The sequence below is a fragment of the Hyperolius riggenbachi genome, chromosome 7 (assembly GCF_040937935.1).
Source record: "Hyperolius riggenbachi isolate aHypRig1 chromosome 7, aHypRig1.pri, whole genome shotgun sequence".
Lineage (NCBI taxonomy): Eukaryota > Metazoa > Chordata > Amphibia > Anura > Hyperoliidae > Hyperolius > Hyperolius riggenbachi.
In genome coordinates this window covers 205,115,420-205,143,084 of record NC_090652.1, presented here as the reverse complement: position 1 = coordinate 205,143,084, position 27,665 = coordinate 205,115,420, and the positions used below count along the sequence as shown (strand labels likewise).

At 41.9% G+C, this 27,665-nt stretch overlaps 2 protein-coding genes across 3 annotated transcripts in view; one reads left to right on the top strand and one right to left on the bottom strand.

The window, feature by feature from the left end:
- The window catches only part of CYP20A1 (cytochrome P450 family 20 subfamily A member 1), a 61,685-nt gene that overhangs the window by 18,293 nt on the left and 15,727 nt on the right, over positions 1-27,665 (bottom strand). The window contains exons 4-9 of one of the 2 annotated variants that reach the window (XM_068245027.1): positions 22,317-22,462; positions 19,206-19,373; positions 17,857-17,935; positions 6,539-6,654; positions 5,006-5,060; positions 1,795-1,915 (exon numbers count right to left, since the gene is read on the bottom strand). In XM_068245027.1, the coding sequence (XP_068101128.1) occupies positions 1,795-1,915; positions 5,006-5,060; positions 6,539-6,654; positions 17,857-17,935; positions 19,206-19,373; positions 22,317-22,462 (685 nt within the window). Of the gene's footprint in view, positions 1-1,794; positions 1,916-5,005; positions 5,061-6,538; positions 6,655-14,890; positions 14,976-17,856; positions 17,936-19,205; positions 19,374-22,316; positions 22,463-27,665 lie in introns of those variants that run through there. The other variant, XM_068245028.1, reaches the window with a different exon arrangement.
- LOC137524779 (alpha-aspartyl dipeptidase) overlaps positions 22,404-27,665 on the top strand; it is a 65,038-nt gene continuing 59,776 nt past the window's right edge. Inside the window, exon 1 of the mRNA XM_068245029.1 lies at positions 22,404-22,492. Coding sequence (XP_068101130.1) covers positions 22,479-22,492 — 14 coding nt within the window. The 5' untranslated portion in view covers positions 22,404-22,478. The remainder of the gene's footprint in view (positions 22,493-27,665) is intronic.

Sequence of the window (27,665 nt, the reverse complement as noted above, 5' to 3'; positions counted from 1 at the left end):
TCTGCGACTTGCAGGGTTATGACTATGAAATCCAGCCAACTAGATCAGTATTAGTATGTATGTGCACTCTGTACAGATATGAGAACTACAACCTTGTCAAGCCCTAGAATAAATTTCACATCTGTCAGATTGTCACAATAAGGAGATCACTTGCCTGTATCTCATTAATTTCAATGCCACCTGTATGCTCAGCAAAAAGCATCCCATTGTTTTTCCTTGTGCTTTCCCATTGTGTACTTTAAAGAAACTGAAGTTGCTATAAAAAAACAGTTTCAAGAACTTTATTTAGGGTTTGAGCAAGATCACTCAGATTTGATTGGAATTCCACTAACACTTTCATGGCTTAATATTTTACCCTATAATCTGGTAGGGTGGAAGCCTGGAAATACATCAAACCTTACAAGACCATCAGGGCTCGAAACAGCCCAATTTCTACTGAGTAGCACTGCAAAACGGTGCAGCCTTATGAACTTAAAGAGGAACTCCAGTGAAAATAATGTAGTAAAAAAAGTGCTTCATTTTTACCATAATTATGTATAAATGATTTAGTCAGTGTTTGCTCATTGTAAAATCTTTCCTCTCCCCGATTTACATTCTGACATTTATTACATGGTGACATTTTTACTGTGGGCGGGTTATGTAGCTGCTCCTAGCTGTTTTGGCTGTTAGAGACAGCTGTAGGGCCCGTTCACACTGCACGCGTTTCCAGCCGCGTTTTGGAAACGCGTGCAGGTGGCCAAAACGCACGACATCAGACATTGCATAGAGTGCAATGTCTGATGTTCACACTGCATGCGTTCCGGACCTGTGCGGTCCGGGAACGCATGCTGCACGCAGATTTTGCAAAAACGTGTGGCTGTCCCATTCCCTTTTTAGTGATGGGATCAGCCACGCAACGCACACAAACGCGGATGGCCATGCGTTCGTACGCGTTGCGGTCCGCACGCGTTCCGCACGCATAGCCACCCGCATTTCTGATCTGAACGGGCCCGTAAACAGCTATTTCCTGACTGTGAACATTGTTACATTGTAACAAACTGCCAAAAGTACCGCGGTCCCAGAGCTTTTTGTGGGAGGGGTTTCAGCACAAAATCAGTCATACAGCGCCCCCTGATGGTCTGTTTGTGAAAAGCATTATATTTCTCATGTGAAAGAGGGTATCAGCTACTGATTGGGATAAAGTTCAATTCTAGGTTGGAGTTTCTCTTTAAGGCTAGGTTCACAGTGGTCAGTTGCCTGATGCGTTATAATAGGTGTGAACTGCAATGAAAACTGGTCATAGACTTTAAAGGACAGCTGTAGTGAGAGGTATGTGAAGGCTGCCATCTTTATTTCCTTTTAAGCAATACCCATTACCTGGCTATCCTGCTGATCCTCTGTCTCTAATACTTTTAGCCATACCCTAAACAAGCATGCAGCAGATCAGGTGTTTCTGACATTATTGTCAGATCTGATGATTAGCTGCATGCTTGTTTCTGGTGTTATTTAGACACGACTGCAGCCAAATAGATCAGCAGGGCTGCCAGGCAATTGGTATTGTTTAAAAAGAAATAAATATGGCAGCCTCCATATTCTCCTCAATAGAGTTATCCGTTAATACAAAGCCTCCATGCAGCGAGTTACAATAACGCAGTCCTTTACAACGCAGTACTGTGAACAGGCCCATAGAATTGTACGGGAGTGAGTTGACATGCAGAATTATTCTGCAATGCAACTGAGCACTAGTGAACAAACCCTTGTTTAATTATATCAGCTACAGAGAACTCCCATAACTATAATGAAAAACAAACCAACCTGAGCTGCTCCAGTTTTTCTATGGTGATAGAACCTTTCCCAAGGACATGGCTCATTTCCTTGTACAGTTTTTCTTGAACACCTTCTGTAGTTGTTACGAAATAAATTGCCCATGTGCACACTGAAATATAGTCAATTTTGAAGTTAAAAAGCATTGCAAGGATTGAACCTGTTCAACACATTAACACCCTTCATCTCACATTAACTTTTAATACTGGTCTGAGAAAAGGTAACAGACCATAACCGCATTATAAAAATACACTTTGCTTTAGGTAAAATGGTGCAACAAGCTCGTATTGCCTTCTGAGATCCAGTTATTTGGGGTCTTTTGTCTACAAATCTGAGTACTGCAAGTGATTACAAGTCTGTGCAGATGGTTATAGCAAAATCCATGATCATTTATAAAATATAAGAGTGGTCGAAATAACGCAATAAGGTTACGACATGCTGTGAGAACATCCACCCTTTAATGTTTCTCAATGGAGAGGGAACTGGACCATGTAGCAGAACAGGAGCTCGTTTCTGTGACACTTCTTGGTCTTTCTTTCCAGGACATTGCTATACAGTATAGACTTAGCACTAAATGTGCCTTTTTGTGTAGATCATATGGTTTCTTTAACCCACCTAGTAATGGAAGCTTTGAAAGACTGAACACCTTTGTTAACGTTTTAAAACAAGACTAAAAAAAATAAAATTAAAAAAAATATATATTTTCAAGGACCAGTCTGTCTCTCTCCAAGTACAGTAGTACCAATCTTTTGACATGGACTGCAAAATTCTCTTTTAGTTAGAAGGATCCTTAAAGAAAGGCAGGATAATGATTTCCAGTGACTGAAAAAAAACAAAACCTGTCACTAGGGATGGTCAGTGAGATGCTAATAACGTTGAGCTGATGCACATTGTATGTTAATACTATGCAAATGTACGCAACTTGAAATACAAATTTGCAAATTGTAAATTATTATCTGCAATTTACTGACCACCCCTAGTTGCCAGTTTTGCAAAAAATAGTAGGTAGGGTCCAATTTCAAGGTTCATTTATCTGGAAATTAAATTAAGGGAGTGAGAGAGACAGAGCAAGTCGTCCGCCACAGGTTCACAGGAGGACATGTCTGATGCCCACGGCTACCGCCACTAATTACCTTTGCAGAGCGGAAGCAGAGCAGGCTATCAGGGACTCGAACACCACCACAGACATGGAGGGGACAACAGCTGATCGCCGCTGATTACTTCCCACAGGCTGAGTGCAGGACACAGAGTGAATACATGGAGTCCCCAACATCGCGTTGGGTCAGCGGTTCGTATTGGCGGGTGATCGTAGGTCGGAGACTCCCTGTATTCGGACTATAAAAAAAACGCAGGGACTTTTTCTCCTCACTTTTGGAGGGAGAAAAATGCATCTTATAGTCCAAAAATATGGTACATTAACATTCCTCATGAGACGTCACAGGGCGCTCAAGTATGCTCAAAAGATAAATCAACCTTTTTTTGTATACTGTGAAAGATGCATCAAGTTTAGGGCATTTAGCCTAGGAACTCTGCACTTTTTTAACTTCAGTACAAACATACAAAACCCCTTTAAAGGACCAGAGTAGTTTTAAGGTGGCAGTAGGAGGCTGGATGCCTATCTGAGAGGAGGAGAGAGCTGCTCGTCACTGGAACTAGGCAGGGTAAGTAAATACTTACCCACATGCCAATCTGGTGCTTTGGGGAGGCAATGACCATTTGAGGGGGCAATGGGGGCTCATTAACCACCAGGGGAAGCAATGTGGGGCCAATGACCACCAGGGAGAGCAGGCACTGACCACCAGATGGAGCTATGGGCGGCCCACTAACCACCCCCCATTACTCCCCCAGATGGTCAGTGCCACCCCCCCATAGCCCCCTTCCCAGTGGCCAGTGCCAATTAAGTACTGCTATCATCAAGCAGAGGGCAGTGTGGTGCTGGAGCCTGGATGCAGATCTGCATGGAGGAGACAGAAGATCGCGGGGTAACAAGGAGAGGTGAAAGTTGTTGCTGCAGCTGCTGACATTGTGATCACTATGATCAGCGGCGATGGTAGTGAACACAAGATCAGGAGCCAATCGCCATGGCTCCTGATCTGAGTGTGGAGATGAATGTTCCCCGTAGAGTGCACACAATCGTTGCAGGAACACAAATAGTGGGTGGCGTAGATTCTACGCTACATCAGGGTTAGGGAGATGCAGATGTAGAATAGGATTTCACTTACGCAGTACCGCGCTGGTTAAAAGGACACCACCTTTTGAAAGAGTCAGGTACAATTTGGCTTTAAATTCTTTCCACTAGTTCTGCAGAGATTTGCAAACTAAAAATGCTCACTTGATCTTCTGAGCCAGCAAGGCCCACATAATGTGGATTGACAGATGTTGGGGTGAAAAGGATTGGATTAGGGAGAGTTTCAAAGCTATAACAGCTTTGCAAACATACAGTATATGCAAACATATAGAAACAAAGGATACGGGCACCAATCCAGAGCGAGTCCTTAGAAAGCGTGTTTATTCACATCCTTAGCAAAACATTGTCACAAATGAACACATGGAGGAGTATGTATTATGGCCTGACAGTCATTTCATGGGTTTTGCCACTTTGTCAGAGGCCAAAAACCTTTGCAAGCATTTTTTGACCTCTGACGAAGCAAAGAAAAACTCAAAACAGCTGTCAGGCCATAATACATACTCCTCCTCCATGTGTCTGACAATTTTTGCTATGAATGTGAATAAACAGAATTTGGAAGGATTCAGCCTGGACTGGTGCCTGGATTCTTTGTTTTTATATATTATTAAACAATCATGAATCTGATGACATAACAACAAAAGGTTGATAACTTTAATGACTAACTGTACATGGTTTCTTTGTAAGCTTTAGAAACTTTAAGTTTCTTCATCAGGCATGTTTCAAGCTTCTAAAACTTATGAAGAAATCTCTTAGTTAGTCATTAAAGGTATTACCTAAACAACTTTTGTTCTTATGTCTTCAGATTCTCTCCATGACTGACTGACTAACACACACACACACACACACACACACACACACACACACACACACACACACACACACACACACACACACACACACACACACACACACACACACACACACACACACACACACACACACTTTAAGGACTAGCAATGTATACATTAAAAAATTGATTTAGCAGAAAACTAAACTCAAACAAACAAAACTTACAATGTGCAGTTATCACACATCCTGCCAAAGAGAAAATCATGCTATCTTCTAGGACCTTAAAAACAAAATTAAAATTTCAGCAGGTTTATTATTATGTAAACAAAGAGGTAATATGCAGAAAAGAGAAAAAAATATTGCATATTTAGTCATATTGTACTTTTTAAACAGAATTTCATTAGACAAAATACCAGGCCTGTCACTGTATTCATGTTTGATCTAGGAAAGCAAATTGCCTTTTCATCATTAACAGTGAAATTATTATTTTGTATGTGTCCAAGATGGTCCCAGTAACAATCAGTGCAGGTGTGGAAACCAACAAATCCACCAACTTTGTGCAGCTGCTTACTCATGTAGGGAAGAAATCTTGTACAAATCTTGTACCTGAGCTGTATGCGCTGAAACTAAAAGTACAGATTCCAGGCAAGAAATAAATGCAGTTTGTGCTTTGTTGTTTTTTTTGTTTGTTTGTTTTTTTAAATGGATAGCTGCCTACAAGTCCTAATGGATGATTGCAAAAATGTGTGCAGCACTGAGTGGAATTTCAATTTGAATCTGTATTTTCGGGCTCATGGCAGACTTGCTTTAAGAGAAAAACTAACATGAATATTTTTCAGTATGCAAGGCTGCCCAGCTCAGGGAGCATCTGTCCTGCTGTTTGTCCCACCATATAGTGGTCATACTAGATTTTCTGATAGTTTTATGTGGACTTGTCAATTTGTTCATGTCTTATAAATGTGTGTAAGCCAAAGGCTAGTTACACACCAGGACGTTGCGTTTAGGGGACGTTATAGGGCACATAACGTGCCCCTAACGCAACGCCTGGCAATCTCTGATGTGGACGTCAGAGTGAGCCGCGTTGTGCAGCTCACTCTGGCGTCCGTGATGCCGTGATGCGTACTCTTGGATGCATGCGGCATCACGTGGTCCCACCCGGCCAATCGTCGCACAGAGCGGCCGCTCCAGGAAGTAAACACTGCACGTCACTGAGTGCAGTGAATATTAATTAGCCATGTGCCCGGCCGCTCTCCCCTCCTCCCCAACATGACTGAGCATGTGCAAACAATCTAACGCGGCTTAGCCGCGGAGACCGCACAGCATGCAGCACTTTGCTGCGTTACAATGTAACGCAACGTGGGCAGTGTGAACAGCCCACTCGTGTTACATTGCTGTGCGTTGGGGGAGCGTTACAGGCTGCACTAACGTGCGCCTGTAACGTCCCTGTGTGCAAGAAGCCAAATAGAATGCAGCGTAAAATTTCTTAATCAGATTTCCAATAATTTTAGCAATACAGTAGAATCCTATTATAGTAAACTCTGTCCTTAGCAAATGCATCTGTATAAATATACAATGTATGGCCAAATTCTTATAAAGTAAACTTCTTGTACAGTAAACGACTTTTCCTGGTCCCTTGCAGTGTACTATAAAGGGATTATACTGCATTCCATAATAGATCAAATAGTACATAAAACAATAAAAGCAGAAGATAAAAAACTTTGGAGTCTGGCTTTGGAACTAAAACTACGGGCTGCTTACTTGTTTGTCACTAAGATTCCCCTGTAATAAGGAGTCCATGAACACGTGACGCCCAGGATTCTTCCCTCTACGCTCTTTGATGGCCTTCTTCAGAACAGCTTCCATCTCCATTAAAGCTATAACCAAAAGAGGAAATGTTTACTTTTTTAATTCTAGAAGTACCAATCAATAGTTCTTCCATAGCACCTTGTTTACCTGAAAACACAAAAGCTTCACTTTTAATCAAGTGCAAAATTTTGATTTTGATGCATGCCTGGTTTTACGCATAGATTATAACTTTAAGTGCCAGATTCCCATAGCTTTAATGCAAGGCAATTTTTTTTGTGCTGCGACTACATAATGGTTTATGCATGTTAAAAATATTAGGCTAAAACTAATATGCAAGTTGTAAATTCTGTAACATTAATACAAAATGACATTTACACACACCTGGAATAATGCAAAATTTAACACGAGATGGAGCATTGATTTGTGTTTGATAAAATATGATGTGAATTTATATAAAATATCATGAAAAATTCCATTCAATATTTTAAGTTAACTTCTGGGCACGGTAGCTGGACATACAAAGCCATATGCAATTCACCTTTCTCCTAAGTTTTCTCCTATGTGATATTTTCACACCTTAGCAAAATTTCCATTTAAGCCACCGGCAATCAAGAAAATCCTCAGAATAGTTTTGACAGTACCTTTTCATCTACTTTGTATTACTTTTTTTTCAATTGCATTATGCTAAAAAGTGGTTTTAAAACAGAAGATGAAAAATTATCTCCTAGGAGAAAACGTGGGAGAAAAAGTGAATTACATATTACCCACAGTGTTATTAGTATCTGAAATCCATTATCAGGGCTGTGGAGTCGGAGTCAGAGCAATTTTGGGCACCAGGTGTCGGAGTTGTTGATTTCATAAACTGAGGAGTCGGATGATTTTTGTGCAAAATCAACAGCCCTGTTAAGTAAGACGAAGGAGTCGGAGTTGAGGAGTCAGAGCCATTTTGGATACCCGTAGTCAGAGTCTTGGTTTGATAAACCGAGGAGTCTGAGTCGGAAGATTTTCTTACCGACTCCACAGCCCTGTCCATTATGCATTGTATGCATTTTAGCATTACAACAAAGATTGTTAATTTTAAGACATGCTTTTGTTATATTTTATAAGAAAAACTGTAATGACCTAGAATGAAAAAAAAAAAAAAAATAAAAAAAAAAAATAAATATAAATATAAATATAAATATAAATATAAATATAAATATATATATATATATATATATATATATATATATATATATATATATATATATATATATATATATATATATATATATATATATATATATATATATATATATATATATATATATATATATATATATACGCACGCACACACACACGGCTGTGGAGTCGGTACAAAAATCCACCGACTCCTCAGTTCAGGATTCCACCGACTCAGACTCCTCTAATTTGCATATTACAATCTTGATTGAAAGTATGTAACATGAAATTCGTCTCTGAACTGCCAACTCTTAGGAATTTTAAAAGACAACTGAAGTGATAAGGATATGGAGACTGCCATATTTATTCCCTTTAGTCATAGACTAAAACTAGTCCTTGGTAAGAGTACTTGTAAAAGGTACAGGCCGGAACAAAGAACATCTATCAGGCCCTAGGCAATGTAACTGTGGGTACATGTAAGAGTGATGTGCAGGTACTCTGCAGGGGAATAAGGAGATTCTTCCTCTATTACACATTCTTCATGCACAATCTGAACCAAGTTTATGGGTGACAGACAACACCTCTGTGTTCAATGTGCACAACATTCTCATTGGATTCCCTGCAGCTCTGTGGAGAGTGCATACGTAGAGTATAGTACTACTGTGTAACAAAGTAAACCTGAGACAGATGAAATTAAAGTTTTATACATACTTGGGGCTTCCTCCAGCCCTTTCAGGCTAATCAGTCCCTCGCTGTCCTCCTCCGTCACCTGGATCTTCTGCTATGAGTCCAGGTACTTGAATCAGTCTGGCGTAGTGCGCATGCATATACTCCGCCGCCGGGAGCGTACTACACCTGCGCAACACTATTGCGCAGGTGCAGAACGCTCCTGGCTGTGGATGCGGCATGCGGCCGGACTGGGCTGACTGGCTGAATTACCAGGACTCATAGCAGAAGATCCAGGTGGTGGAGGTGAACAGCGAGGGACTGATTAGCCTGAAGGGGACTGGAAGAAGCCCCAGGTATGTATAAAAAAAAAACAAAAAAAAACAAAAAACCTTTTCTTTTCATCCTTCTCAGGTACCATTTAATTCATAGTCACCAAACCAAATTTTAACAACATATCAAATTATTTGATTTCATGAGCAAAGAGGACATTTGCATAAATCAGAATCAACGCAGAATTATTTCCATCTCATTGACCATCTGTATTAGTGACACAGCTACACAGCAGGCTTTATACTTACAGCATAGATGTTATTTCGTATATATATATATATATATATATATATATATATATATATATATATATATATATATATATATATATATATATATATATATATATATATATATGAGATTCCTGTGTACACATCATATATACAGTCACAATCAGATGTGTATGTCTGACTTTAAAAATACGGGGACTGCTTTATTGAAGCAGCACAAGTAACTAATTTTGATTGGTTTATTTCATTTTTGTGGACTAAGCACAGCTATTACTGTATGTATAATTTATGATGACCATTATCTGAGAAATAAAACATTTTATCATATTTTTTATTTTAATTACAGTTTAAATTCATTAGGAGTCGGAGCATTTTTTCCCGACTCCAGGCACCCAAAATTGCCCCGACTCCACAGAGATATATATATAGTGGAGCGTTCATGCTCCAGACAACATGAGCATGACTGACAGCGGCGTTCGCGCAGTCGCAGTGGATGCCGACCTGGCGAGGTCGGCATCCGCAACGTAGGGGCTCTGCAGACACTGGAGCTGCAGCGAGGGACATGTCGGCTGCCAGGGGCTGGAGGAAGCAAGTAAAGCTAATTTTCTTCCTTTTGCTTGACGGTTCCTTTTTTTTTTTTTCCCCACTATTTTTATTGAAGAGGAAGAAAAACAAACAAGTAATTTGACAAATCACAGTTGCAAATACAGTGAGAGGAAAGCCATCAGGCTACAGACTGATAACATAGTTAGAGCATAAAGTGAAGACAACCAGTAAACAGAAACTCAAACATTCTGCACGGGACCGTAAAATATAGCGGAGCCAGCCATAAGCCCAAATCCTGGGAAACGCAATTCAGGTGGATATAGGTTCTCTTATGACTACAGGTGGATCATTCAACATGTCCCTTTCTAAATACCATTTTGTGAATCGGAAAGTTTGAATTATCCTCTCCTTGATAGGTGTAGACAACGTGTTCATGAAACTCTCCCATACCTCAAAAAAACGTTCCCGTATGAGACGCTTTCTTTTGGGAGGTTTTCACCCAATCCATCAAGAATACATTGTATAGCTTTAATTTAAACTGAGTTAGTGTTGCAGGAGTGGAAGAAATCCAATTTTGTAAGATTGTCTTCCATGCTACTAGTGCAGAAATAATTAATGCAAGTTTTTTGCTACCCCTAGTGATTCTAGTTCCTTCCACCTCCAAAATGCCAAACAGCGCCCAGTTCGGAGTAAAAGTGAATATAGTTGAGTAATTTATCTAAGGCATAGTTGGCCACTTGTTTACAGAAGGCTTTAATAATGCTACAGTGCCAAAAACATCGAGCCAAGTCAGCATGAGGAGTAAGGCACTTAAGACATGCATGTGAGGAAGAAAGTTTCATTTTAAATGATTGTTCAGGCGAGATGTATGAATAAGGATATGGTTTAACCACCCTGGCGTTCTGATTAAATCGCCAGGGTGGCTGCGGGAGGGTTTTTTTTAAATAAAAAAAAAACTATTTCATGCAGCCAACTGAAAGTTGGCTGCATGAAAGCCCACTAGAGGGCGCTCCGGAGGCGATCTTCCGATCGCCTCCGGCGCCCAGAATAAACAAGGAAGGCCGCAATGAGCGGCCTTCCTTGTTTTGCTTATATCGTCGCCATAGCGACGAGCGGAGTGACGTCATCGACGTCAGCCGACGTCCTGACGTCAGCCGCCTCCGATCCAGCCCTTAGCGCTGGCCGGAACTTTTTGTTCCGGCTGCGCAGGGCTCAGGCGGCTAGGGGGGCCCTCTTTCGCCGCTGCTCGCGGCGAATCGCCGCAGAGCGGCGGCGATCAGGCAGCACACGCGGCTGGCAAAGTGCCGGCTGCGTGTGCTGCACTTTATTTGATAAAAATCGGCCCAGCAGGGCCTGAGCGGCAGCCTCCGGCGGTGATGGACGAGCTGAGCTCGTCCAGACCGCTCAGGAGGTTAAGAAACATTTATCTGTATGAAGAAGATGGAATAACCTGCCATGAGTAAGTAAAACTCTTAAACTATTTTGATTGTGTTCACCTGATAATCTAAGGTGGGGTGTAAGAAGTTATAGTAGGTGGATATAGATTTTTGGAGACAGCAGCCAGACTCATCTACTCCTCCCACCACTCTGTCTCCACAACTCCCCTACGCAAATCCCTTCATTGGCTTCCAATTCACTTCAGAATCAGCTTCAAGATCCTATGCTTGGCATACAAATCCATACAAAAGTCCTGCCCAACCTACATCTCTGACCTGGTCAGCAGATATACACCTGGCCGCCCACTTCGCTCCTCCAACGACCTCCTCTTAACCACCCCACGCATCTCGCACTCCCATGCCAGACTGCAGGACTTCACTAGAGCTGCCCCTATCCTGTGGAACTCTCTCCCACTGCCCATCAGGCTCGCTCCCACCTTCAACACCTTCAAAAAAGCACTCAAAACTCACTTCTTCAAGGAGGCCTACATCAACTCAACACTACCCTAATCCTTTCTGCCAATAACTTCTTGATGTACCCCCTCCTTTTGTGTCACCAGCCCCTCCCTCTAGATTGTAAGCCTTTGGCAGGGCCCTCTCCCCTTGTGTATCATACTTGACTGTGTGCACTTTACCCAGAATTTGGAACTGGTAATTTTTTACCACTACCATTCCAGTTTATGATCTGGCATTGTACTATTATCTGCATTGTGTTGTGTATCTTATTGCCATTACCTGTATTGTTGTATCTATGGTCTGTTACCTGTATTGTTCTGTCAACCCTGTTATCATTGTCTGTAATCCTATTTATTGTACAGCGCTGCGTAATATGTTGGCGCTATATAAATCTAAATAATAATAATAATAATAATAATAATAATAACAGCAATGCATCTAATGTATTAGACCAATCCAAATCTGACAATCTCCCTCCTATCCGGGAAGCATAATATTTTAGTTGAGTGATCTCTAAAGAAAATGGTCTCACAGTGTGAAAATGTTTCAGTAAGAGATCAGTAGATAAAAGCAAGTGCGTAGAGCAGTGATCCCCAAACTTTTTCGGTCAAGGGCCAGGTTAACATACATACAGACTGCTGGGGGGCCGGAGTATACATTGCTGTCCGAAACATGTCAGCCTTTATAATTTGTCTTGTTGTTCAATACAATCTTTTGGATGTCACAGTTGGAGTGTGTGGATACTACGTCTAAACCAGAAGAAGGAAACAAGTAGGTCCGCTTCAATGTCTCTAAAGTTTTATTCAGGACTTATCCCATACAGGCAAACATGCACAATGCTGAGATGTTTTGGACCTACTGTGGTCCTTAATCATAGCAGCTATGATTAAGGACCACACTAGGTCCGAAACATGTCAGCATTGTGCATGTTTGCCTGTATGGGATAAGTCCTGAATAAAACTTTGGAGACATTGAAGCGGACCTACTTGTTTCCTTCTTCCAGTTCCAGTATTGGCTCAGGCCACCAAGGTCCAGCTCTGTCTCTTGCCGGAGTGTAGCGGTATACACCTCTACTCATTTTCTTTACGTCTAAACCAATTGGACAGCAGTATCACCTGATGCAGAATTGGATTGGAAGCCAGAGTGTTACGCTTGGTGGTATATTCTCCACAGTCAGCACGACATGCATAACCTGACGTGAAGGAGGTACACACGCTAGCACAAGGAACCAGGATATCCCCAGTTTAGTGGCGGAGAGGACTGACTCCAACAGGAGATATGGCGCACAGAGCAGGCGTAGATCCGAACAGCCACAAACAATCCTTTCACTATAGGATTGTTTGAGCGCATAAACCAGAACTCAGAAGATCAGGACAGGTAACAGAATGAACGCTTGCTTAACTAGTCACTGCTTAAGTGACAGCAAGTGTCCAAAACAAGACAGACTGGAATGAGGCAGCCAATGCGATTGCAGCGGTGGCGTGCCTCACAAGGACAGGACAGAATAGTCGGGAAATAGAGTCAAAGAAGGCAGACGTAATACACACAAATATACAATAGGTATGATTTCCTAGCGTATTATGATTACAGCTATCAATGAACTACAAACGACTAACTGACATATGTATATAAACCGATATATGACATAAGCAAGGAACACTAACTAGGAACTGGAGCAGGACAAGGAACAGGACTAGGAAGGATTCACTACTTCTACACAGAAGTGAGCACAATCCACGCAAGGTAACAGAAACAGGACTGAACTAGCTAAGCACGGGTGATCACAATACGCGCAACCTACCAAAACGTGCTGGAAACTGACTGGCTGAACACAGGATATAAACAGTTCGAGTACGTATATATCAGCCTCGGGGCCACATTCGGCCCACAGGCCTTCGTTTGAGGACCACTGGCGTAGAGAGATCAAAGCAGTCCCTGATGGATTTTAATCCAGATCTATGCCACATCGTAAAGACTCTGGAACCAGCCGAAGGAGGAAAGTCTGGGTTTTTCCTAAATGGAAGGAAGAGTGAGGAGTATGTAACACCTATGTAATGCTTGAACTGTAAAGGACTCTTACAGACACCAATCGAGTTCTTTTGATAAATATTTGTATTCAATAGTAAAAATAAGGTTCAGTAACGAAGCACATGAATAAACTTTCAGTAAAGACAAATTCCTCTCTATCTAACTAAATGTTGCTGGTAACACCATACTGAGCACTTCTCAGCACTATACAGTCTCAGTCCCTTGCTAAAGTTCATCTAAGTGCTCTATTTTAGATATATCTTGAAGTGGTAAGAGCAAAGCAGATGATGTAATTATTTTTCTTCACTCTAACTCAAAAGACAACCCCCATCACTCCATCCTTTCTGGAATACAGTCTCTGTTTTCCTGTAGTCGATCAAAAATTGTAATCCACAAGACAGTATCAAACCAAAATAACTCCATGTAAACAATCGTTTCTACTAATTCTCTCACAGATTCACATGGCCTGATGTCAGCCGTTTAATGTATTTACTTTTCAGATAGACGATCTTTGAATTTCTTTATAATGCTGGGCAGGCATACACGGAGCGTTTGCTCCTTATCAATCAAGCCGCTGATGGCTCGATTGATATTATCCGACAGGTCTGATGACCCGCTGGATAGATTCCCCGCTCGATCCTCGCGGGAGGACAATAGCAGGGAATCGAGCGTAAGATAAGGAGCGCCCGTGGTGATGAGCGGGGATCGATCCAGGCACCGGCGGGGCCAAGCGGGGATGCCCCGGGATCGAGCCAGCGGCTTGATACGGTGCATAATCTATGCTGTGCATGCCCAGCATAACTTTATGTGCTGGCTGATCCCTCTATAGATTCAATCAATTGTTGACAATGTATACTACAGTCTATAGCTCTGGCAGAATGAGTGTAGGTAGGCCTCATATACACATATTTACATTTTATCCAGCTTCTGTACTCAGAGGGACATATAAACTCTCGGCTTGAATTAGGAACAGTTCATACACAATTTTTCAGACATATTTCACCAGCCTTCTTGTGTAAATCTGTTATTGTTTCCTTCAGTGACAGGTTTATATTTTTCTGTATGCTCCATTCTCATATATGCTGTATTGCTGTACACAGTCCATCATCTCTCCATTCTCATATATACTGTATTGCTGTACACAGTCCATCATCTCTCCATTCTCCTTTTTGCTGTATTGCTGTACACAGTCCATCATCTCTCCATTGCGGTACACAGTCCATCATCTCTCCATTCTCATATATACTGTATTGCTGTACACAGTCCATCATCTCTCCAGCTTTGCTATCGGTCTCTCCCTGTCTCTTTTTCCAGGCTCCTGTCAGCTCTATCACTGTGTGATCTCCAGTATTCTCTCTGCTTTCCTTTTCTTTCTGCCTGTTTATCCCTTTTCCTGTCAGCTGCCACTGCTTCCATCTTCTCTCAGCTTCTCACACACTGCCTCATACCTCACAGCTTCAGCATCTTCACAGCAATCAAAAAACCGCGACACCAGAGCTCTAGCCGCCTCAGACCAGTTTCTTCAACTCCCATTCTGCACAGAGCATGCTCAAAAACAAGCTGTCATCCACAGGCTCTCCGTGTCCTCGCCCTGGGAACGGGTTCTCTTCCCCTCACAGCTCTGGTTCCGCCTCTTCTGCAGCTGGTGACCATTTTGGATCCTGGCTGTCCACTCTCTTGCCAGCAGCATTTTCAAGGCTGCAGCTTCTGGCCAGGCACAATTGCCTGTGTGTGTCTGAGCAGTGACACACACACAGGCTACATGTGGGCATTAATATTGTGAGAATCTTGTAGAGAGTGCCACAATAGCCAAATAGAAAAAAAAGAGGAGGGGATTATTTAGAACACCGTCAGGTAGACATTCTCTATGCATATGAAGCATTGCTATTAAGTCTATCCCCGGGCACAAATTCTGATCCAGTGTTGTATTAGCGTAAATGGAAGTAGAGTGCAGACAATCTTTGAGAATGTGGATCAAGGCTGCCTTGTTGTAATTTTCCATTATAGGGAAGTTGACTCCTGCGTTAAAATTGCGTTGCTGTAAGGTGGATCTCCTAATTCTGGAGCATTTTTTGGCACAGATAAAGCTAGCAAATAACACACACACACACACACACGCACACGCACGCACGCACGCACACGTCTTGAAGGTCCTTATGTGGTATGAGAATTGGTAGGACCTGGAGAGGAAAGAACTGCTTGGGGAAAATTACCATTTTTACTAGATGAATTCGACCCAGGTAGGAGAGTAGAAGCAGATTCCATGAATTCAAATCTCGTTTAATGCGAGCAATAGTGGGTTCAAGATTAGAAGAATAGAGACGGTGGTAGGATTTAGGGAGTTTAATACCCAAATAGGTTAAGTCTGATTTAGCCCACAAAAAGGGTGTGTTCTTACCCCAGGGAGGCTTGGTCTGTCTAGAGAGATACAGGGCCGTATATTTATCCTGATTAATGGTGTAGCCAGAGACCTTATCATATTGCCTTAAAGCATTAATGTCAGGAATGGCTTGCTTGGGGTTTGCTATGTATAATAGGAGGTCATCCACAAAAGCAGTTAAATTAGTTTCCACCTGGCCTATTTTAATGCCTTGAAAGGAGGGGACTTCTTTGAACAATCTGAGGAGAGAATCTAGAGCTAGGTTAAACAATAATGGGGAAAGGGGGCATTCTTGACGAGTGCCCCTTTCCATGTGAATAGGATGAGATAGCAGATCATTTACAATGATCGAGGTGTGAGGAGCGGAGTAGATCCACTGAACATATCTAATATAAACATCCCCAAAAGCTCTTCTCACCATTATAGAGTTAAGAGCAGGCCATGCGATTTTGTCAAAGGCCTTTTCTGCATCAAGGCTGAGCAGAAGGGCCCTTGAATTTTTAGCATGGAATGTGGCTGCAATAGCTGTTCTAATTCCCATCGTTATATGGCGGCCTCTAGTGAAACCAAGTTGTGTAGAGGTAAGGATGTGTGGGAGAATTTGGTGGAGCCTATTGCCCATAATTTTGGCTAGGATTTTATAATCTATGTTGAGAAGCGCAATTGGTCGATAAGAAGCAATATTTTCAGGAGATTTACCAGGCTTTAGAATTAGCGATGTGATTGCATCAGTAAAATATGGCATTGATGGGCCATTGGTTAGAATATTGTTAAATAACTCTAAGAGGGTCGGAGTAAGTGAAGGTAATAAAAGTTTTTAAAACTCTATGGGGTTGTCATTTGGACCAAGCGATTTTAGGTTGGCCATTGATTTGATGGCTGACTCCATTCCACCCTAGTTATAGTAGAATTAAAAATATCTCTTTGGTCTTGTGAAAGTTTTAAAAAATTAGCTCGATCTAATAAGTGTTGAAGCAGCACAGGGTTGAAGCAGCACAGGGTTTGCAGGGTCAGCTTTATATAGCTTGGTATAAAATTTCTAAATGTAATTGTTAAATCCTGCGCAGCACGCAAAGTGACACCATTGTCTGGATTTTTTAAGGCTAGTATTCTAGATTTCTGGTTGAGGGGTTTCGCCATCCTGGCCAGCAAAGCTCCTGCTATGCCCCCATAAATCATACGCCGTGCTGGCGACACGCTACATGTCGCCAGCACAGTGTATGATTTATGGGGGCATAGCAGAGCGCAGAGAGAGCTGGGGGGGGGGGGGGGGGGGGGGAAGCAGTATAGCAACAGAGGCTGGGCATTATATGCAGACCCAGCCTCTGTGTGCTAATAAGATTCTTAGAACCCACCTCAGGTTCTCTTTAAGACAGACTGCTTCAGTCCACTCCTTCCATTTCAATTGAGTTGGATCTGCCTTATATTGATGTTTCCTTAAAGCGGATCCGAGATGAAAAACTAAATATAACAAGTGACTTGTCTATATATCTTATCTAAAGTTTAGATAGTTTACACAGCAAATCTATCTTCAAACCGCTTCAACAGTATATTAATATTTTTTCCTGTGATACAATGGGAGCAGACATGTTTTCTGCTTGTCACTATTACACAATTACACACACAGGCAAGCTTATCTGTATCTAGGCATGCTAATCTGCATATTCTGTGAAAACTCCACTCTTATCTCCTCCATTACACAGGCAACTGATCTGTATCTGCACTGCAGCTCACAGATTGTGAAAACTCTGCCTCTGAAATCTATAGCTAGTAAAACCTTTTTCACCTGCCCAGACTGAAATCCCACAATCCCTTGCAAGCGTCAAGGCACTCTGGAGAAGCTGTGGGTGTGGCTTGATTAGTTTATAGGAAATTAGAGTATTAAAACAAAACAAAACAAGTATTTGGCTTGAGGAATGCCCTATAAACTATATGTAAGGAACACAATTATGCAAGGAGTAAAAGTTCATCTCGGATCCACTTTAAGCATCCCTTGATCTGTCAAAATGAACTGTAGATTCCTTTTAGACTCACCACTTTCATACTGCTTTTTCCTACTGGTACTCCTCTCTATAGAGCCATCAAGGAAACCCTTTCCAATCTCAGACCAAATCTGAAAGGAAACAAGAAAGAAAAAGGCAGAGTGACTTATCAAAGGAAATTACTGTAGTATGCCTTAAACTCCACACTCCCCATATGCAATTACATTTTCCTGCAAAGTTTTCTCTTAAGAGATAATTTTTCACCTATTTAGAATTACAAACAGATGAAAAAGTACTGTCAAAAGTATTCAGATTATTTTCTTGGTTGCTGGTGGTTTAAAAGGCATTTTATTGAAAAAGGTGTGAAAATATCACCTATGAGGGGAAAAAAAAAAAAACTTAGGAGAAAAAAAATGAATTGCATCTGGCCCCCTGCGTGTACATAGAAGACGTCGGGATTCTATACCTATAAATGTGAATTTTATTAATACATTTCCAATTTTATGATGAAAGCATAAGTACTTGGAAAGGTTTCAGTGTATGAGTTACTTAAAAGTCCAAAGTCAGGGACAAAAAATAAATAAATTTAACTTTCTATACTGGGAAAAGGAATTAAAAATCTCTTTTTTTCTTGTTTGTGTCTTCAGTGGAAATATTTTTCCCTCTCTTTGTGGACATTGTGTTTTTTTACATAAACCTTGATGGCCCTAATGACAGGAAATGAGGGATGTAGAACAGAGCCTATTAAGATTTCTTTTTTTTCCCAATCTACAACAAACACTTAATTTGTGGTTGTAGACATACTTTTGTAAAGGATTACCCTTTTCCTAATAGGTACACAAAGAGAAATGCAACTCTAAAACAGCTTCCCATTATTTGTAAAAGTAATGACTTAATGGTGGTTTAAAGAGAACCCGAGGCTGCATACAGAGGCTGGATTTGCCTATACAGCCCAGCCTCTGTTGCTATCCCAAACCCCACTAAGGTCCCCCTGCACTCTGTAATCCCTCATAAATCACAGCCACGCTGCTGACAAACAGCTTGTCAGAGCTGGCTGTGTTTATCTCTATAGTGTCAGTCTGCTGCTCTCCCCGCCTCCTGCCAGAACTCCAGTCCCCGCCTGCATTCCTTCCCTTCCTGCTAATTGGAGGGAAGGGACGGGGGCAGGGACCGGAGCTATGCAGGAGGCGGGGGAGCAGCTGAGACTGACACTACAGATGTAAACACTGCCTCACAGCATGGCTGTGATTTATGAGGGATTGCAGAGTGCAGGGGGACCTTAGTGGGGTTTGGGATAGCAACAGAGGCTGGGCTGTATAGGCAGATCCAGCCTCTGTATGCAGATAACATTCTTTAAACACACCTCGGGTTCTCTTTAAGTCCCACTCCCTTTATACTCACCACATCATGGTTTTTGCGGAAACGGAGGACCTCCTGATCATCCTCAAAGCTGCTGCCCATCGCAGTCTGGGTGACAGATTTCATAGCAAATCCAAGCATGTGCTGACACAGTGGTACGTGCTGAGCCTGGGGATAGGAACTCCATTTTGCCAGCAACTCCTCAGATAACTGCAATAGAAAGAAGGTCTATGTTGGGCAAGGTTTGCCAGCATTTTGATTTTAATTTGCCCAAGAATCCACACAAACTAAACAAAATTTTTTTTGTTTGTTTCTATGAAGTAGCATGTACAAATCAACATTTAAGCATACACTGAGCATACTAATTCTAAACAGGATTAGCAGTACACTATGCAGACCATGCACAGCAACTGTCAGCCTTCAACATAGTATAGAGCTTACCAGTATAAAACCATACTGTAAATAACTATAAAACGAAAAAAATACAAGACATAACCATCAGCTGAATTATTGTTTTTTAATTAAGCTTAGACAATAGAAAAATAACAGATTTAAAAGGGCAACTGCAATGAGTGTGATATGGAGGGTGCCATATTTATTTCCTTTTAAAAAAGGACCACTATCGCAAAAAAGTGTAAAATTTAAAATAATGTGAACACATACAAATAAGAAGTATGTTTCTTTCAGAGTAAAATGAGATATACATTACTTTTCTCCCATGTTGCTGTCACTTACAGTAGGTAGTAGCAATCTGACAGAACTGACAGGTTTTGGACCAGCTCAACTCCTCATGGGTAATTCTCAGCATGGTCTATATTTTTTTTTATAAAGACACTTCATGAAAATGAGTTCTAAAAATAAGCTAGCCAGCCTCCCTGTACGCTTTTTTTGGCAGTTGAATGGAGCAACTGACAATCACTAAGCGATTTTGAAAATAATGAAAACCCTGAGAACCCTGAGTTTTTCAGCAATTTTCTGATCACTGGCGATCAGCAAAATACTGCTGCTAACGCAAGTCAATGGCAGAGTTCACACTGTAGCGATCTCCAGTGATTTGCTGATGGTGCATGCAGCATTTTTGTAGCAATTGTATTTTAATGTTATACAGTGGGTTGCAAAAGTATTCGGCCCCCTTTAAGTTTTCCACATTTTGTCACATTACTGCCACAAACATAAATCAATTTTATTGGAATTCCACATGAAAGACCAACACAAAGTGGTGTACACATGAGAAGTGGAACGAACATCATACATGATTCCAAACATTGTTTACACATAAATAACTGCAAAGTGGTGTGTGCATAATTTTGATCTGAGTGCAGTCAGTTGCCTATAGACATTGCCTGATGAGTGCTAATGACTAAATAGAGTGCACCTGTGTGTGATCTAATGTCAGTACAAATACAGCTGCTCTGTGAGGGCCTCAGAGGTTGTCTAAGAGAATATTGGGAGCAACAACACTGGTCCAAGACAGGTCAGGGATCAAGTTATTGAGAAATTTAAAGCAGGCTTAGGCTACAAAAAGATTTCCAAAGCCTTGAACATCCCAAGGAGCACTGTTCAAGCGATCATTCAGAAATGGAAGAAGTATGGCACAACTGTAAACCTACCAAGACAAGGCCAGCCACCTAAACTCACAGGCCGAGCAAGGAGAGCGCTGATCAGAAATGCAGTTAAGAGGCCCATGGTGACTCTGGACGAGCTGCAGAGATCTACAGCTCAGGTGGGAGACTCTGTCCATAGGACAACTATTAGTCATGCACTGTACAAAGTTGGCCTTTATGGAAGAGTGGCAAGAAGAAAGGCATTGTTAACAGCAAGCATAAGAAGTCCCGTTTGCAGTTTGCCACAAGCCATGTGGGGGGCACAGCAACCATGTGGAAGGAGGTGCTCTGGTCAGATGAGACCAAAATGGAACTTTTTGGCCAAAATGCAAAACGCTATGTGTGGCAGAAAACTAACACTGCACATCACTCTGAACACACCATCCCCACTGTCAAATATGGTGGTGGCAGCATCATGCTAGGGGGGGGGTGCATCTCTTCAGCAGGGACAGGGAAGCTGGTCAGAGTTGATGGGAAGATGGATGGAGCCAAATACAGAGCAAACTTGGAAGAAAACCTCTTGGAGATGGCAAAAGACTTGAGACTGGGGCGGAGGTTCACCTTCCAGCAGGACAATGACCCTAAACATAAAGCCAGGGCAACAATGGAATGGTTTAAAACAAAACATATCTATATGTTAGAATGGCCCAGTCAAAGTCCAGATCTAAATCCAATCGAGAATCTGTGGCAAGATCTTAAAACTGCTGTTCACAAACGCTGTCTATCTAATCTGACTGAGCTGGAGAGGTTTTGCAAAAAAGAATGGGCAAGGATTTCAGTCTCTAGATGTGCAAAGCTGGTAGAGACATACCCTAAAAGACTGGCAGCTGTAATTGCAGCAAATGGTGGTTCTACAAAGTATTGACTCAGGGGGCCGAATAATTACGCACACCCCACTTTGCAGTTATTTATTTGTAAAAAATGTTTGGAATGATGTATGATTTTCGATCCACTTCTCACATGTACACCACTTTGTATTGGTCTTTCACGTGGAATTCCAATAAAATTGATGCATGTTTGTGGCAGTAATGTGACAAAATGTGGAAAACTTCAAGGGGGCCGAATACTTTTGCAACCCACTGTAGAATCACAAAATGCAATCACTCCTAAATTGCTTTCCTGTACAGTGAAAAAAACACTGTGAAAAACAGGTGTTTTTGACATTAAGTCAGATCTGATAAGCTCATCTCTGGTGCTATTCAGACACTACTGCAGCCAGTAGATCAGTAGGGCTGCCAGGCAACTGGTATTGTTAAAAAGGAAATAAATATGGCAGCATTTATATTCTTGTCACTTCAGTTATCCTTTAAGGGCAAATCATAGTCACAGAACACAAAGGAACAAAGTGCGGTAGTTAAAAAGGAAATCGATTGTAGCAATGTTCCACATTCAGGAACTTTCCAGTAAATGTATGTGTTCCTTAATTTCTTAAGAAATATGGCACTCTAGATGCTTTTGCGTTACGAAGGACTTTAGCGACTAGTAACTGGAGGCAGGTGCCAGTACCTTTATGTAATTACATGGCTGATCTAATCACAAAAATCATTACCTTTTGTATAACACTGAAGTTACTCTGTAAAGACTTGTTTATGCCATTTTCATATAGCTTTTTCTGTATGTGATTTTCAGCTGCTTCTCCAATAACGCCTGACTGATAACCCAAGAGAGATTTCAGCATCATCTGAAAGGGATCCGCTGGAAGAGGCCAACAATGAGACGATGGAGGTACAGACACTGTCATAAGCAAATCTTTTGCAAAAAGAATACAAGGTGTGCTTGCTATGCTCTTCTTACTCTAGACAATCATGCTCACTGAAGCAACAAATTAAAAACAAGAAACATTTAGGTCTGTAAATTTGTACCAGCCGCTGTTTTAATTGGTATAAGTACCGGGAGCTGTCAGTGGGGATGACACCATGTGCATGTAACATAGTAGTACCATTATGTAAGAATCCTGACATCTTTTTACATTCTTAGAATACAAATAGTGGAATAGTGCAATGTCCAATTAAAGCAGACGGTAGCTATAGACCACATATCAGTAAGTTTCACTAGCCACTACTTCTTCCAAAGCTTGCTTGGCTACTGCTTTTCTTATTCAATGGTAAACTTCAGAAACCACCTTATTATATACTCACGTATAAGCTTAATTTTTCAGCATTAAAAAAAAAAGTGCTGAAAAGTTACTCCCTCGGCTTAGGTGTGAGTTAACGGAGCAGAACGAATGGTGCAGCAGGTTTTGTTATTGGCAGAGGAGTGTAAGAATCTTGCACTAGTGATCCTGCTCTTGCCAGCTGGCTTTCTGCTGTGTCCATGCTCCCATCCCCTGCAACATGGTGTGCAGAGTGTACTGCTGAAGACTACCTGTGTCCTTTGGCTTGTGGAGCAAAACGTGCAAGCAACGTGTCAGCGGTGCAATGATCGGGTGTTTTTCCTGTGTGGCAATTGCTGTGTCTCGTATCTATGATGCCATCTAGTGGCGTCTTGAGACATAGCTGAATCATCCTTTGGGCACATGTGGCTATGGGGAGAGGGGATAACTTGTCCTGGGTGCACATGTGGCTACTGTGGGGAGGGGCATACTAGGGAGGGGGCTTATATGTGAGTCAATAACTTTTTCTTGGATTCTGAGGGAAAAGTGGGTACCTCAGCTTATACGCAAGTATATCACAAAGTGGACTTTAATTATCTGCACCTTAAATGGATAAGTACCAATTGTTGTAATAAATGTAAGCAAATCTATGAGCATTGCTGGCAAAAACAATACATTTCTATAGGCCATTAACAACGATAATGCACTGCAAAACCTCATAGGCTAATACATGATTTATATACAGCTATCAGATTTTGGATCTGAATTAAAACGAAGCTGTACACAGGATTATGGCAATTACTGCAATCCTCATCAGAAAGAAGTCTATCCAGCCTTTTTTCTATTTATTTTGACTTACTGCACAAGTAGAGCATACTACTTTTAGGCTAGTTACACACCAGGACATTGCGTTTAGGGGACGTTATAGGGCACATAACGTGTCCCTAACGCAACGCCTGGTGCTCTCTGGTGTGGACGTCTGAGTGAGCCGCGTTGTGCAGCTCACTCTGGCGTCCGTGATGCGTACTCTTGGACGCATGTGGCATCACGTGGTCCCTCCCGGCCAATCGCTGCACAGAGCGGCCGCTCCAGGAAGTAAACACTGCACTTCACTGAGTGCAGTGAATATTAATTAGCCATGTGCCCCACCGCTCTCCCCTCCTCCCCAACATGACTGAGCATGTGCAAACAGTCTAACGCGGCTTAGCCCACAACAAGCAAACTGCAGTGAGTCCCTGTGGAATAGGCCTAGTCAGGTCTATGTTGCCGGTGCACAATCCCTCTGTGGGTCACCACTCCACACACGGTTCAATGTAGTAAATACGAAGGAGGCACTCAATTGGCTTCAAACTTGCGTTTTATCAAATCCCAGTAATACACAACATGTTTCGGGGCATATCCCCTTCATCAGGTGTACATACATTGAATGGCACACAGTGAATAAATACATACTTCTAACCACCACACCCTAAATTGGACCACCTCCATCTTGTCAGCTGACAAGTCAGCTGATCACTGACCTCACACAGTCCAAAGTCTTGTTAACCCCTTAGGGCACTGATCAGAGGCATTACTATATCCGTCTACCTCGGTAAACCTGATTAACAAATCAAATTACTGCATCTTAGGTAAACCTAATACAGACAATACTGCGAAAAACTTCTGTTGCAAATATTTGGACCACAGACCACAGATCCATCTTACCACCCTCTGTATTAGGTTTACTTAAGATGCAGTAATTTGATTTGTTAATCAGGTTTACCGAGGTAGACGGATATAGTAATGCCTCTGATCAGTGCCCTAAGGGGTTAACAAGACTTTGGACTGTGTGAGGTCAGTGATCAGCTGACAAGATGGAGGTGGTCCAATTTAGGGTGTGGTGGTTAGAAGTATGTATTTATTCACTGTGTGCCATTCAATGTATGTACACCTGATGAAGGGGATATGCCCCGAAACATGTCGTGTATTACTGGGATTTGATAAAACGCAAGTTTGAAGCCAATTGAGTGCCTCCTTCGTAACGCGGCTTAGCCGCCTATAAACGCACAGCATGCAGCACTTTGCCGCGTTACAATGTAACGCAACGTGGGCAGTGTGAACAGCCCACTTGTGTTACATTGCTGTGCGTTGGGGGAGCGTCACAGGCTGCACTTACGTGCGCCTTTAACGTCCCTGTGTGCAAGAAGCCGGACTGTACAGAATATACAGGTTTAAAAGTTATTTCCTCCATAACCAGTGAATGTGTTGATGAATTTCAGGCTCCATGTAAAATTGGGCGCAGGCACTGTGCCAATAGTAGAATACTGATACTCTACCGTTTAAATTGTTCACTTTTGTTAGTAAAATATCGGTAACTGTAAGGCTAGATTCGCAGTGGGACGTTGCGTTTTGATGCCACGTTAAAGTCGCACCGCAAGCTTATAACGCAACGCGCCCAAAAAGTGGCAACGCAGCGTTATTGTCGCATACAGCAGATACAGTAAAAAATACAGGCAATGAAAAGTATGCTTCCAAGTCATTACTGAGCATGTGCAAACAGTCCAACGCAGCTTATACCGTGTATAACGCACTGCATGCAGTACTTTCACTTAACGTGCAGTGTTAGACACCAACGCAACGTGTGCACTGTGAACAGGGCATTGATTTTTCATTGCAGTGAGTTATTCTGCGTTAAATGCTGTTTTAACGCGCGACTTTAACGTCCCACTGTGAACTTAGCCTTACTGATATTTTATTATTGCTAAACCCAACTCTATTCTTACACAGAACTCTCCACTACCTGTCTCTAACCCATCCCCTGGTGGCGCAAAATAAAAAAAAAAAAGGAGCAGCATAAAATAATAACTATTAGGCATTTCCCAGTGCCTGAATTTCCCTTTTGGCGCAAGCTTGCCGATATTTTCAATTAAAGTCTATGGCGGGGCCAGATTTGTCCAGAAGCTGCATGTACCCGGTTTGCCTGATACCCCAGTGCATTCCCCATTTTTCCATGTGTTTCTCAGGAACTGTCCTTTCGGATTATAATGTCATCTGACAAATCATTTTACTAAAGGTGCCCATTAGCAGTACAATTTGTAGTGAATGATCATATTTTTGATCCAATCTAATTAATTAGAACGTATTGTATAAAATAGATTAGCTGGCGGGCTAAAGCGATCCTAAGCTAACATATTATTGATGGCTTCCTTAAAGGGAACCTAAACTGAGAGGAATATGGATGTTTCCTTTTAAACCATCCTAGTTGCCTGGCAGTCCTGCTGGTCTCTTTCACTGCAGTAGTGGTTGAATCACACACCTGAAACAAGCATGCAGCTAATGCAGTCTGACTTCAGTCAGAGCACCTGATCTGCATGCTGGTTCAAGGGCTGTGGCTAAAAGTAATAGGCCTGGTGCACACCAAAAAACGCTAGCAGATCCGCAAAATGCTAGCAGATTTTGAAACGCTTTTTCTTATTTTTCTGTAGCGTTTCACCTAGCATTTTGCGGTTTTGTGAAGTGTTTTTGGTGTAGTAGATTTCATGTATTGTTACAGTAAAGCTGTTACTGAACAGCTACTGTAACAAAAAACGCCTGGCAAACTGTTTTTCAGAGCGGTTTGCGTTTTTTCTATACTTAACATTGAGGCAGAAACGCATCCGCACTCCAAAATCTGCAGCAGCCCGGGAGTATGCGTTTCTGCAAAACGCCTCCTGCTCTGGAGTGCACCAGCTCATTGAAATACATTACCCTAGCAGATCCGCACCCGCAAGCGGATCGCAAACCGCAGCCGAACCGCTCTGGTGTGCACTAGGCCTTAGAGACACAGGATCAGCAGGAGAGTCAGGCAACTGGTAATATTTTAAAAGGAAACATCCATATCCCTCTCAGTTTAGGTTCCCTTTAAAGAACTGGTAGATCTGCGTGACAGTTTTTTTTTCCTCCATATGAGCCCAACTGGTTTCGATATTTAGATATTGGGAATAGTTAGGACTCATATGCAGTGGATAAAAAAAAAAAAAAGTGATCTTTTTCTTTTGATCTGAATGATGGATTGAAAAAGTGACCATTCACTAAAAATTGCAGTTAAAGTGGATCAGAGATAAACTTTTACTCATTGCATAATTGTGTTCCTTTCCTGTTGTTTATAGGGCATTCCTCAAGCCAAATACTTTTTTGTTTTGTTTTAATACTCTAATTCCCTATAAACTAAACAAGCCTCGCCCACAGCTCCTTTTGTGCCTTGGCACTGCAGCAAGGGCTTATGGGAGCTCAGTCTGGGCAGGAGGTGGAGGTTACTAGCCATTGATTTCAGAGGCAGATGGGGAGGAGGGAGGAGGAGAAAGGACTGAATTTACACACAGGCAAGCTGATAGCATGTCTAGCCCGCAGCCTGTGACAATGTGACAAACAGAACATGGCTGCCCTCATTGTATCATAGGAATAAATAATCAAACTTTTGAAGCTGTTTGCAGCTAGATATGCTGTGTAAACTATCTAAACTTTAGATAAGATATATAGACAAGTTACTTGTTATAGTTAGTTTTTCATCTCGGATCCGCTTTAAAGAGCTTTTAAGCTGGCCGCTAATTAAATAATCTGGTCCAGGCTCTAAAGCACCCATTCAAAGTGTATTCAGTCAGCTCTACTACACAGATTACGTAAAACTGGACAGGGTTATAAAATCAAGGTTGTAAAGTCTATGACCAGCTTTAGGGCTGGTTCAGACGGACGTTTGCAGAGCGTTTACAGCCAGCGTTCAGGGCTTGGTGTTAAACGCTCCCATTCAAGTGAATGGGAGCGTTTGTACCAAGCTTTCAAGCGCGTTTA